At 32.5% G+C, this 13,269-nt stretch overlaps 2 protein-coding genes and 1 non-coding gene across 4 annotated transcripts; 2 read left to right on the forward strand and 1 right to left on the reverse strand.

The window, feature by feature from the left end:
* Positions 1-3,716: 3,716 nt before the first annotated feature.
* LOC108994478 (transcriptional regulator SUPERMAN-like) lies at positions 3,717-4,558 on the forward strand. The gene has a single exon (XM_018969700.2). The coding sequence runs from the start codon at positions 3,841-3,843 to the stop codon at positions 4,438-4,440; it is 600 nt and encodes a 199-aa protein (XP_018825245.2). The 5' UTR covers positions 3,717-3,840; the 3' UTR covers positions 4,441-4,558.
* Positions 4,559-7,344: 2,786 nt separating this feature from the next.
* TRNAG-GCC lies at positions 7,345-7,415 on the forward strand. The gene has a single exon. It is a non-coding gene; the product is annotated as a tRNA-Gly (tRNA).
* A 259-nt stretch (positions 7,416-7,674) lies between these two features.
* LOC108994442 (bet1-like SNARE 1-1) lies at positions 7,675-12,520 on the reverse strand. 2 transcript variants are annotated; one of them, XM_018969665.2, is made up of 6 exons: positions 12,419-12,520; positions 12,082-12,174; positions 8,832-8,979; positions 8,283-8,339; positions 8,137-8,196; positions 7,675-7,930 (listed from the first exon to the last, which is right to left on the reverse strand). In XM_018969665.2, the coding sequence occupies exons 2-6, from the start codon at positions 12,093-12,095 to the stop codon at positions 7,841-7,843; spliced, it is 369 nt and encodes a 122-aa protein (XP_018825210.2). In that variant the 5' UTR covers positions 12,096-12,174; positions 12,419-12,520; the 3' UTR covers positions 7,675-7,840. The 2 variants fall into 2 exon arrangements, with proteins under 2 accessions (XP_018825210.2, XP_018825211.2); XM_018969666.2 differs by lacking the exon at positions 12,419-12,520 and adding an exon at positions 12,302-12,400.
* Positions 12,521-13,269: the final 749 nt, after the last annotated feature.

Here is a 13,269-nt window from a genome sequence, read left to right on the forward strand (position 1 = left end):
TTCATTTAATCCATTTGGTACATACGTACGTCGAGTCGACAGAAGCACGTGCGCAAGTAACGTCGCAACCATTGAATTAATTCAATGCACATAAATTACATTAATGAAATATAATGACATTAATTCATGGTGACATCTAGGCCGGGTTGATCTGTACGTTGGAAACGTCTGTACGACGGAAAAACATATATGAGGCGATTTTAGTTGCTCTTTGCGATCGAAACAGGGCGCTGAAAAATGCATTTTTTCTTGAAGTGACATTACTATAGTATAAATTATAAATAAGTACTAAAACACTAGTATAATAACATATAATTAGACAGTATATAGTATAAGTCTAGTATATAAATAAAATAGACACTAGTATAGAATTAATAATTAATAAGTCTGGTATAGTAAGTTAATATATAACACATAATACTAATTTACTAAAATATAATAATATCATCTAATTAGACACTAAAAATAAATCTAATATAGAAATAAGTTAGACACTAACAATTGATATGGCATACAAGACAATAGCTAAATTTTAAACCTGTGATTTTTTTACTTTAATAATTGTTGGGCTCATACTATATTTACTGTTTAATGTCTTTTTATAATTAAAGATTTAGTGTAAATATTTATGTGAAATGACCATTTATAGGGCATCTTGTTGATATTATTTAAAGAGTTTTGGTTATACTTTTAGTAAACTTGAAATTTGAAAACCCGAAAAAAATTCTTGTTTAAAAATGAGATAAATATGAAGTTAACATTTTTTTTAAAAGCAAACTCAAATCCAACTATGTTCCGACAAGTCAGAGTCGGAGTAGGACTAGAGTCTACCTATATATATAAGTTGGAGTCGGAGTCAAATTTAGGAGATTCCGACTCCGACTTGATTGGTGCTCACCCCTAGCATGCTATATATATGAAATAATGAACTGAAAAAAATGATAAAACTATATATGTTTCCTTGTTGTTCAAATGCTATTATTTACTACTTAAAGCCAAAAATATAAAACATTGCGCGCAACATGATCAGACCACACAGAGACCAAAGTGTCGCGCGCATATTCATATTTCTCGGATCCGCGCAACATCACATGATATATATGTACAAGTTCATGTATTAATAATTTAATTGTACTGATTTTTCAGTTTTCTTCTTTTAGTTTCTAAGGGTTAATTTTATTGATAAAGAGTACTAGCTATGGAATATTCATTAAACAAAAAGTGTCCTGTATGAATTATAAGTCGACGAAGTACTGAGTAATTCTTGTTTAAATGCAATAAGCTGGAATATACATCGTTAAGATTGCTGATGATCATCTCCAAGCTACCCATGCACACGTCTTTTGTTCCCTCCACAAAGAATACACAGTGGCTGTCAATTAAATCATTTTGGTTAAAATACTAATTCCAATCATTTTCCTTTTATAATATATAGAAGAAAAACCTTCAATATATATATATATATATATATATATATATATATATTTATATATATATATAGAGTGGCCAAACAATGAACTATCGTTTTTCCAAACATATATAATTACAGTATATATATACTTGTGGAAAAGTGGTCCAAATTTGGTCTTAAAAAAAAAAAGGAAACAAAAGAATAGTTGTCATGACTTTCTTCATTTTCACCACAAGATCATCATCATCATGAGCCAGCATGCAGCTCCCTCGAGTACTCAGGCATTAATGCTTATTTGAGAACATAATCTATCGTCCATATACCGGCGCTTATAACAAACCCTTCTTTTACGGTGTTGTTAACTTGCTTAAGACATCCTCATTTTTTATGGGTGATGCTACAGCCCCCGCTGAGGGCTCCCGCTGGGGTGTAGTGTTATTTTAGATGTGTTTTGTTTAAGTAATTTTTTATATAGATCTTTTATTATTTTAAAATATTTTAAAAAAATAAAATAAATTTAAAACATCATTCAGAAATTATTTTCTTAATTAGAAAGTAAAAAAATATAAATTAAAAAATATTTTTTTAATCATGAAGTAAAATAAAAAATTATAAAAAATATTTTTAAAAAAATAAAATAAATTTAGAACATCATTAAAAACAATTCCTTAATTAGAAAGTAAAAAAAAAAAAATTCATTAAAATATACTTTCTTAATCACGAAGTAAAATAAAAAAATATTTTTTTATGATTTTTTATTTTACTTCGTGATTAAGAAATATGATTTTTTATTTTACTTCGTGATTAAAAAAAATATTTTTTAATAATATTTTGAATTTTTTTATTTTTTAAAAATAGTTCAAATTATTAAAAAAATCTATATAAAAAATAATTTAAAAAAAATACACATAAAAAAATACACTAATCTCCAGCGGGAGCTCCAAGCGGGAGCTCCCAGCGGGAGATATAGCATTTTCCTTTTTTATTCCTTTTAATAGTTTCATGAATGGCAAAATGAAATATATATATATATATATATATATATATATATATACACGCAACGGCCATGATCATTTTGAGTTATATATGTACGTAGGATATGTTGAACGTGATGGCACAAAGATCATGATCATGTGTTTCCAATAATGATCATTGTTTAGAAAGTTGTACTAAGGACAAGCATAAGCTACAAATTAAATGGACTGTTTTTTTTTTTTTCTCTGTTTAACATATAGGAAAGTTCCTACATCTTTCCGATCGATGATCAGAATGTGATACGGCAAGGTCTCTCTCTCTCTCTCTCTCTCTCTCTCTCTCTCTCTCTCTCTATATATATATATATATATAACATCGTTTATATATAGTGTATCTCTAAAAAAAAATAGGGGTAAGGGAAAAGCATCATTTGTAGTGATCACTATCTGCGATGAAATTGCCCTCAGATCGATGCTTATTAATTAATTATTAGCAAGACCTAGCTAGCTAGGCTAAGCCATAAATAACCCTAATTGTCATGACCACTCGGATATCATTAATGAAATTTGATCACCAAGTTTTTTATCACCACATTAATATATTGGTAAAACTATGCATGGGGGGTGGCCAATGGGGCCGGGGTCGGCCAATTGACAATGGTTTATTTACTAGCTGTATTTGTTGTAGATAAGAGCTAGCTAGCGCTATAATTACGCTGCTTATATATATATATATATATATATATTGTGGAGTTCTTAATTAATATATAAATATATATATATATATATATTGTGGAGTTCTTAATTAATTTATTCATCTCGAAAATTTCCTTTGACTAATTTGTAATTACGAGTACGCGTACTTTAGAGCATTTTTCATCATAACATGATGTATGGATTGTACTGTACATTCCTGATCAAGTAGTACTACTGCCCCATACGCCAAGGTGACACTACTGTACGTAATTGGTGGTCGACATGATATTCATAGAGAAAATTTTTTAATATTCGTCGATCGATGTAAATATATTTATATGTGTGTGTAGAGAGAGAGAGAGAGATGACAAAGCAAAGACCGTGTTAAGAAAACCAAGATGAAAGCTACAAGAGCTATAATATGAGAGACAAAGCATTGAAAAGAAAATGCATAAAAATAAGACTTATCTGCTAAATTATATATAGATATCAAGAATCCACAGCCGGCTATGCAAATGCAGGCTCTCTCTCAGCAAACTTCTAATTAGACTTTTCTCCCTCAGACAAGACTTCACTGATCAATACTCATATATATATATATATATAGGTAAATTCCCATATGTCCTTTATTTGTTGTCTCTTGCCTCACGCCCCCCATCTCCTCTTCCTATCTATTATAGGACCCTCTTTCTTTCCTATAGTCTCGAGAAACAAACAGTTTTTTCTTTTCATTTTTGCTAGAAACCTTGAAGCTTTACCATGGAAATCATCTACGAGGAAGATTCAAAGAGCTCAAGTACTGAAGAAAGCGATCGATTAGAACAGAAGGATCATGCAGATAAGGGAACTGGCCGATCCTACGAGTGCGTGTTTTGCAAGAGAGGCTTTACTACAGCACAAGCCTTGGGCGGACACATGAATATCCATAGGAAAGACAAAGGCAAGGCGTCTAGACCCAATATTTCAGCTCCTAATAATTCAGTCGTTTCAAGCGGAGCCGATCATGAAAACTATAGGTGTCTTAAATCATACCTACCATTTCAAATCTATCCCACCTCGCATTATCCCAAATTTGCTCCTGAGATAGTACCCGTAATTTATCAAATGCCTTTCTCAGCATCAACATGGGATCTGAGGCTGCAGCCACATACATATCAAGGTGCTGAGTTGTCTGTGCAATATCCACGACATCTAGATCTCTTTGATGAGGAGTACAGGGAAACAAGTCTAAGATTGCAAGTTGGTCCAACGAATCATCATGTAGATCATGATCATGATCAGGGAGAAAAGAGATCAGAAGTTGGCAGTACTAAACAAGGTGAATTGGACTTGGAGCTTCGACTTGGTCATTATCCATAGGATTTTGTAAGATATGTAAGAGCTTAATTTTACGGAGCAATATTGATATTTTCTGTTGTACAGCTAGCTCTGGATATATATATCTTACATATTAATTCAGCATCGTATTTCTTTCATACAAAAAGTGGGATCGGAGAAGTTGTTAATGGTATTTTCTTAGTGTTGGTATTTGAATTTGAGGCCTTCTTGGCAATAGTACTGATCTATATATATTGAGGAATCATGCATGCGAGAAAAATGTTTTCCACTTAATTGGATTAATTCAAGATCAAAGGAAGGCGAAAAATGAAGGCAGGCTAGGTTTCCAAGGAAGAAGGTACCATTTTTCTTCTCTATAAAGTAAAGACCTATATTAATTTAGGGTTCTATGAGATGATCATGTTATATATTAAGTTATGTTGATCACTAGCTAGCTCCCTTGTGATCCTATGTTTTCTAATTTGCCTTTCTTTGATCTTTCCCCATGCAAGTTTTTTGATGAGGTAAACTAATTATAAATAGAACAGCTTGTCTATAGTTTCATTTCTAATGGAATTGAAATTTCTCGTGATCCCAGCATATATGCAAGAAATTTATATATAGCTTGCTAATTGAATTCCTTGTCAGTTATTGTTTTCATGCATGTAATTATATATTGCTAATTGTGACACCAACTTAAGTGTAACACATGCATGATTCATGCATGAAGGTTTTGGGATAATACCTATTATTCCTGCTAAAAGCTCATTTGACCGTTTGGAGGAATTCTAAGAGCATTAGCATTGGACTCATCAAATGAGTCCAACTTCAAAATTTGATGATTTTGGTTTTAAAATCCTGGCATTGGATTCACCATATGCTTAAATGTCAAGCTTTTAACTACAGTACATTCATCTTCATCTTCAAATTTGAAGACTCACTATTCACACTCTATAACCATTATTTTATTTATTTAAATGATTGTTTCCCAATTTTGAGCCACAATATATTTAAATTAGGAAATAATAATTTAAATATTAAATTAAATTATTAATTAACATATAGTTAGTGTAATTGTCAAATATGAAAAAAATAAATTAAAAATATTATTATTAACGAAATAATATTATATTATTATTTTGATAAATCTAATGGTTAATCCAATGTAGGGTTATGGATAGAGAGGTTTTGAATTTATGAAAAATATGTACTTTTCATAAAATTTTGAAGATAAAAATGATGAATCCAATGCTAATGCTCTAAGTTACATGATAAACAGCTCAAAGATACAGCTAGCTAGCTAGCTAGGAACATGCATGCAGGCGGAAGCATTAATTGGGATATATTGAATTGCAGTACATGTTTCTGTGCACAGATCAAAATATGAGTTACCAAAATGCATCATGTAGACTGATCATCGATCATAAGAGTGTATATATATATCAGAAGTAGTAATATTGATGAGTGTCGAATTTATATAATTAGCAGATTGCATGCAGCATGGTGGGACGTACGATCATTTCCATTAACTGCATGTGAGGGAGAACTAATTACTATAATATATCAGTACTGAAAGATGTATTCGCATATATAGATCACGATCGAGAGTGAAACCAGCATATTAATTAGTAAAAGCTTAATTTTAGTGATCAATCTCGATCAAAATTGGGAGTTAAAGTAATCTAATTATATATATATATATATATATGCTTATACAGCTTGGATTTCTTTTGTTTTTTTTTTAAATACTTTTGGTTCATAAATAGAATCGATCATCAATATATACTAGTCAAGATTTCTGTTGATTTTAATTGTGAGCTCTAGGCTAGCTAGGATATACTTTTGGGAAAATTAAGATCACTCTTCATGTACGGCCTCCGCATGATTTTCCTGGAATATTTAACCATGCATATATATATATGGAAAATTCTATACACTATACTACCATTTCACTTTCATCCTATCAAATAAGATGTAGCACATTTATATATAAAAAATTCTATACACCATACTACCATCCCATTTTTATTTCACTTAATATGATATGGCACATTTATCACCATTAAATGATCATTTATTGCATACTTTTTTATCATCTAATAATGATGAATATGCCACATACTACTTGGTATGATCAAAATAAGATGAGAATGTAGTGTATAGTATTACTCATATATATATATATATCATGTGTACATGTTAATGTTATATCTATTATACACTACAAGAAAAATGAATTTTTGTGACTATTTAATTGCGGTAAAAAAATTATTTGTGACTAAAACATATTCATTTTAACTGTAAATAATCATTTCGCTGGAATTAACTGGCCACAAATAAATAGTTTTCTTATAGTGACAATTAGTCATGATCTTGTCCCTGGATGGCATATGATCTACATGAACTGATGAACATTTGTCATGCATACGATGCTTGTAACTGCATGCGGACTTGTTCCTCAAGCAATAGGATGTATATATGGATCATGAGAAATTCTATTTGCAGTCCCCACTTGGGGACTGCATGTGCAGGCCCTTTATTAAATGAAAAAAAGCATCATTTCAAGAGGGATAGTTTTATAATTTTTTAAAAAATTAAAGATAAAATTGCCTAGACTTGTATTGCAGTCCCCAAATGGGGACTGTATCTAGCATTGCTCATGGATCATAAACCACCCATAAACGCGCGCATTAATTGTCGTATTATATATATATATATATATTTATATGAAAAAGAAAAATACTATTTGTAGTTAAGAAAAACTTATTAGAAATGCTATATATATATATATTTCATTTGCCTTTTCCGTTTTAATTCAAATCGAAAAAAAAAAATTGCACAAAAATGCTAAGAATATTAATATTTGTGAGCGCTGTGTCATTATTTCTTACCTCTTTTCTTAGGAGAATTGGTCAAGTATTATTAGAATCTGTGACAGTCATAAATGCACCAGTGGTCTAGTGGTAGAATAGTACCCTGCCACGGTACAGACCCGGGTTCGATTCCCGGCTGGTGCATATTGCTTTTTGCTGCTCTTTCTTTCAACCTGTTTTATCCTCTATGCTATTCCCACTGTTTTTACTTTTACTTTTTAGTCACTCTGCGAAGCAAGCAATTATAATCAGTGCATAATTGTTAATCAACACAACCCTGCCAAGCTTCCAAAGCCCGATAATTTTCATGGCTACTCATTTCGCAATGTTCAGGTAGGTTGACTGCACATGATCAAACCATGCAACAGAACAGCGAAGGGGAGAGAGAGAGAGAGAGGGAGAGTGAGATGCAAACAGCATATTAACTGCTAACCATTCCATCTATTTCACATCAATTTGATACATTCTTACCATGAAATCTTAAAGGCAGGAAAACACTGATTACAGTAATGAAGCGAGATTTCTCGTCCCAGTCTCACAAAAGCTCTAGCAAATCCATCATAGATTGATTACCTAGTAAGATAGTATATAACTAGAAAAATGACGACAAATGATGCCACAAGTGTAAACATTCTCCGGCTTGACTTGGTCTCAAATACCTACAAGGTAAAACAAGCTCATCATAGCAAACATATTGCAGCAGATATTGGATCCTAAAATAAACTACACATATGGGGAAGATAAAAAAAGACAAGAAAAGATGAACTACAGAATGACTTATATCTTTCCTTTTATTTTTTATTTTTTGGATAAGTCAGAAAGACATATTTTAATGGAATAGGTAAATGTTATTTATTGTACATACCATCTTGAAACGATCCATGGTTCCTGACAAGACTCCCCTTGATGAGTCCATATCGTTGCCCTAATGCATAGAATGCCACATCTTACATTGAGAGAGAGAGAGAGAGAGAGAACTGTTAAAGCAAAGAAGTATCCTGCCATACATACCATTCTATCCAGCATGAGATTATGACTTTCCACCTCCTCATTTATATCTCCTGACAACTGAAAGTAAAACGCATTAATATTTGCTTTGGACACTCAAAGCTTAAAAATATAAGAAATTTGTAACACTCGCTAATGCATATTATTAAACATTGCTTTGCTCACTTAAGCTTCAATTTGAATTAGTTGCCAGAGCTTTAACCACTCTGGGGGAGTTCTATCAGATATCGAAGTTGCAGAATGGAGAAGGCATACCATAAAAGTTTAAGCCCCTCATCTATCCAGAAGGTTTTCTCAAAGATGCTCCATTTGGTTTGTTGTGAAAATAGAGGGGCACTACAAAAATGATTTAGTTACGAACAATTCCATTCTTGATTCCAGATAGATGTCCAAAATTCCATTACTTTCAACTTCCTGTACCCTCATAAAACCGACTAAATAAAAACAACGTAAAACTCTGTCTTTGATTATATAATAAAGCACATTCAAGCCAGTCATGAACTTCAACATCTAACTTGAACAATTAAGCTTACTTGCTAAGATAAAACTTACTCTCTTCAGCAGAATGACTCTGTCTTGCAATCCATCTATTGCTCCTTCATTGTCATGCTCATCAATTTCATGAGAGTAAGAAGATGAGGCCTTTATGCCACCCTCCTCAATTCCATCTAAAAGAGCAGTTTTGTTGTTACGAAAGTCCCTGTGCATGCAAGGAGATCTTATTTCAGAAGTATGTTTAGGTACATATATTATATACTATATATCTTCGATTTCACTACTTTTGGAGATTGATTAAAATCATATTATTATACATACATACATAAATATGCGTGAGTAATATATGTGTGTATATTACACATATAAAGATCTTATCACAGAGCCAAACGAATAGATGAAATACCCATAAACTACTCAAGTTTCCTTATAAAGTAAAACTCAGCAGAATCATAAATTCACTGAGGGGGAATAAAGTCATTATTCACCCGGCATTACGAGGCACCATGAAATTATATTTGAATATATGTATCATTCTGAACCACGTAGGTCCAATTCATCAGCCATGGAGCCATGAATATTTTCTATCCAACACATGCCAATACTTCCCATTTCCAGTGAAATCCTTACAAAACAAATGTTAAACCACATAAGAGGTTTGCGGAAACATATCAACTGGTCGAAGGATACTCCTGGATATTAATGGGATAAAGCTCGAATATCCTACTATAACCTTCTTTTCATATACAAGTATAACAATAATTCAAGTAAAACCAGAAATAGTGGTTTACAACACAAATTTTGACCTTTCCTGCCCTCAGCCCACATCCATCCACCCCACCTTGCCCACTGCCCACCCACAGTGAATAGACAACTGAAAACACCAAAAAAATCCAAAACAACCGGGAAATAACAACAAATCCACATCCATCCACAACAAATCAGAAAAAAAAAAAAAAAATCCAAAACAACAGATTTGAAAAATGAAAAATGGCCACGAATGGCCATGGGTCTCTTTGCAAACCCACGTTCATTCATGCTTCAAGAAGGAGGAAAAGAAAAATTGAAGGAGGAGCCGAGGAGGAGGAGAATAGGACGCAACAGCGGGAGGAGGAGCGACCGGGGGACTGGAAAAGACATATAGAACCAGAGAGAGCGAGAGAGAGGGGAAACAAAGAAAGAGACGGCGGGGGCGGGGGCGGGGGAGGAGGGTTAGGTTTAGTTAAATGTAACCCCAAAACAACATCGTTTAAATTTTTTTAAAAAATAAATAAAACCTAAGAAAAACAACGTTGTTTCCAAAACGGCATCGTTTTATTAAAGAAAATTATTAGTTTTTAATATATATATATATATATATATATATATATATATATATGGGCTGGGCCAGGTACGGGATAAACCCCGAGTGGGCTTGGGCCCCGCCCCCAGCCCCCAGCTGTGTGTGGGCATCCTCCTGTACGCCCTGGCCAGGTTGATGCCGAACCAGATGGGGTGGGGTGGGGTGGCGGTGCCCCACTGCCCATCCCTACCACTAATGCTGTCTTTCTTAAGGCATACCAGATGGAGGGAGGGAGGGAGGGAGAGAGAGAGAGAGAGCTGGGAATGTGAATCCTTGGATATTTTGTAAACATAATCCAGTCCATATTTATATTAACTTAGGGCAAAAGAGCATCCAAGCCCAGCATGTAAAGGAGCCTTTGAATTTTGTCTGAGCTGGTATCTAGTTGCAATGGCAAATAAAAGACTGTTTCCAAGACTAACTGTCCTGATCATTATGTAAGTGGTGTATATATCATATATTGAATAATATACAGATGGGCAGGTAATTGGATTCACATACTGAAAAGATATACTCATTAATACTGTAGCACAAGAGTTTCATCCTACCTGATCTTTGCGTACAGCCACAAATGTGTTATACCCTCAAAGTTAACAGTTGCATGATACCCAGTGATTCTATACGTTCTTTGAAATCTCACATAGATTAATTGATGAGACTTTCTATTCATGTTCTAATTAAGCATCAATCTTGAAAGTATACTATGTAAGGCAACAACAACTTCACCAAGCTTAGTGAGCTAATTTAAAATTGAGTTCAGTATCTTAAGGTATATTTTGCTGATGATAGATGCAGTTGTTAGCATGCTCTAGATCCTTTTACAAAGCATAAAAAAGCAACCATATTATCGAGAAAAAAAAAAAACATCTTTTGTCATTTACTTAGATAAGCAAGTGTCTATGATTCATCAAAGTGCAAACAACATGTGTACTTTCACCCACTTCTGAGTATAAATGTACTATATAAACAAGCAAAGGATGTACCACCTAGACGTGAACGTAATACCACAAGTTGATGACATCGATCTGTCACCCATAATATCCACATTGTATCCCAAGACTTAGCATGAGAGGGTAGTGAATGGGATCCCACATTGTCTAGGAGAGAGAAGTTCTTGTGGTTTATTATGATTGCAAGGGGCTCCGATTGTATCATTGACTCGTCCGTTTGGATTATAAGTCTAACTATGGATTGGGCTTTCCTTTGGTCATAATAATTGATATCAAAGTCAATCCTAAACATAGATATGGGACTTGTACCATCTGCTACATAATGGCTAGAAGAGATCATCAAGATTTAAGGAAGATAAATTGTAACGCCTCTGATTGAGTATGAGAGTGGTAAATGGGATCTCGGAATGCCTAGGAAAGAGTCTTGCCGTTTATAATGATTTCCTTAAAACCTATTTTTTAATAAGTAAACCAAGGTTTTATTAAAATCGCAAAAGGCAGAATCCAGATACACAGATAATAAACAAGAGAAATGCCTAATTAGAAATATGAAAAGAACAAGAAAACCATGGAAGCTCAGCCCATGAAAATCTATAGAAGCTACCCAAAGGAAGAAGTGTTGAAAAAGAAAGTTATAAGCTCCTCCATCCATCATCCACTCTTGATCCTAAAACTTTCTTTCATACCTTTCCCACCAAATATATCACACTAGACAAATAGGAACCATAATCCGCTCTACAAGGCAGCACATTTAGTCAGTAATAAGCATATATATACCAGACACCAGTAAGAACATAATAAGATCTCCCCGTATAGGAAATTTCAAAAGCTTACAAGCACGCAACAATCTATGCAGCTGAAATCTAGCAGTGTCCACTATCACCAAATCAGACTATGAGATATTTTACCATCTTCATAGGAAAATGACCGTATAAGGCGTAAATATAACGCATAAGAAAGATACATGATTCACGAATGGTTGAAACAAATAACAAGAAGATGGGAATTTACCAACCTTCTGGCATTCATAGCTAACAAGATTCTGTGATCTATATGCCCGACCCTGCTTCTTGTACTCGTAATCCCAGTTCTTCGATCTTCTCAATTGCTTTAATTAAAAGAATTCCAAGAAATTAATCAAAATGAAATAGAAACAACCAGAAAATGACAAAAAGAAGATAAATTCATTGGACGGGAAAAAGAAAAGAAAAGAAAAAAGAAAATCATATACGCACAGAAAAATCAAGAAAATAATTCGAGAAGTTGGGGGAATTCAGATATGAGAAAAGGACTGGGAATCGAAGAGAAGGGAAAGAAGATCTCGGAAGGTATATGACGCGTAGGAAGGTTACCTTTTGGAGGGAAGGCTGCGGAGTTTTTACAGTGCCACAGCTGAATAAGGTGGCAGAAATACGCAGTGATCGATTTGGATTTGCCTCTCTGAACATCTCTATCCGTATGTAGAAACAAAAATTCTATTATCTTAATGAAGTATATTTTAAATATTTTAAATACTAAATTTATTTAAATTAAAAAACTTATAAAATAACTTATTTCTTGATATGTAGTTATTAATAAATTAATAAATTTTAAATTTTAAATTTAAAAAAAAAATAAAAAAAAAATATTATAAATATAAATATAAATAAAACTGTAAACACACGTATCACTACTCTTTAAATAATTTTATAAATTAACGTTTCAATAAAAAACACTCACATATGTGATTAAAATTTTAAAATAAAAATATGAGTTTTACAATTATTTTTCCTAAAAAAGAGATGAGAACAGATGCATTATATACTACTGAGAAATGCTAAATGATCAGATGGTTATTAATTGAACTGATAATTTTTTTCTAGTTTTTTTTTAAGAAATTAATTATTAGTGAATTTATATTTTTTAAATAAATATTTAATAATATTTAAAAAATATGTGAAAGTAAAAAAAATCAAATTACCCAAAATATCGGTAGCAGGAATATATACTATTAGATACCATATCATTGAAATTTAATAGTTATCTAAATAAATTTAAAATATGATATGGACTAATGGGAGTCATTTAGATATCATAATAGATAAGAAGACTGCTATATCAACAAAAAAATTACATAAAAATAATCTTATAAATTGACGTGGCTTCGTTAAATCCATTAGATCTACTTTATAATAAAATTAAATTTACAATCTGACAAATCACA

This window comes from Juglans regia, chromosome 10 (assembly GCF_001411555.2).
Source record: "Juglans regia cultivar Chandler chromosome 10, Walnut 2.0, whole genome shotgun sequence".
NCBI lineage: Eukaryota > Viridiplantae > Streptophyta > Magnoliopsida > Fagales > Juglandaceae > Juglans > Juglans regia.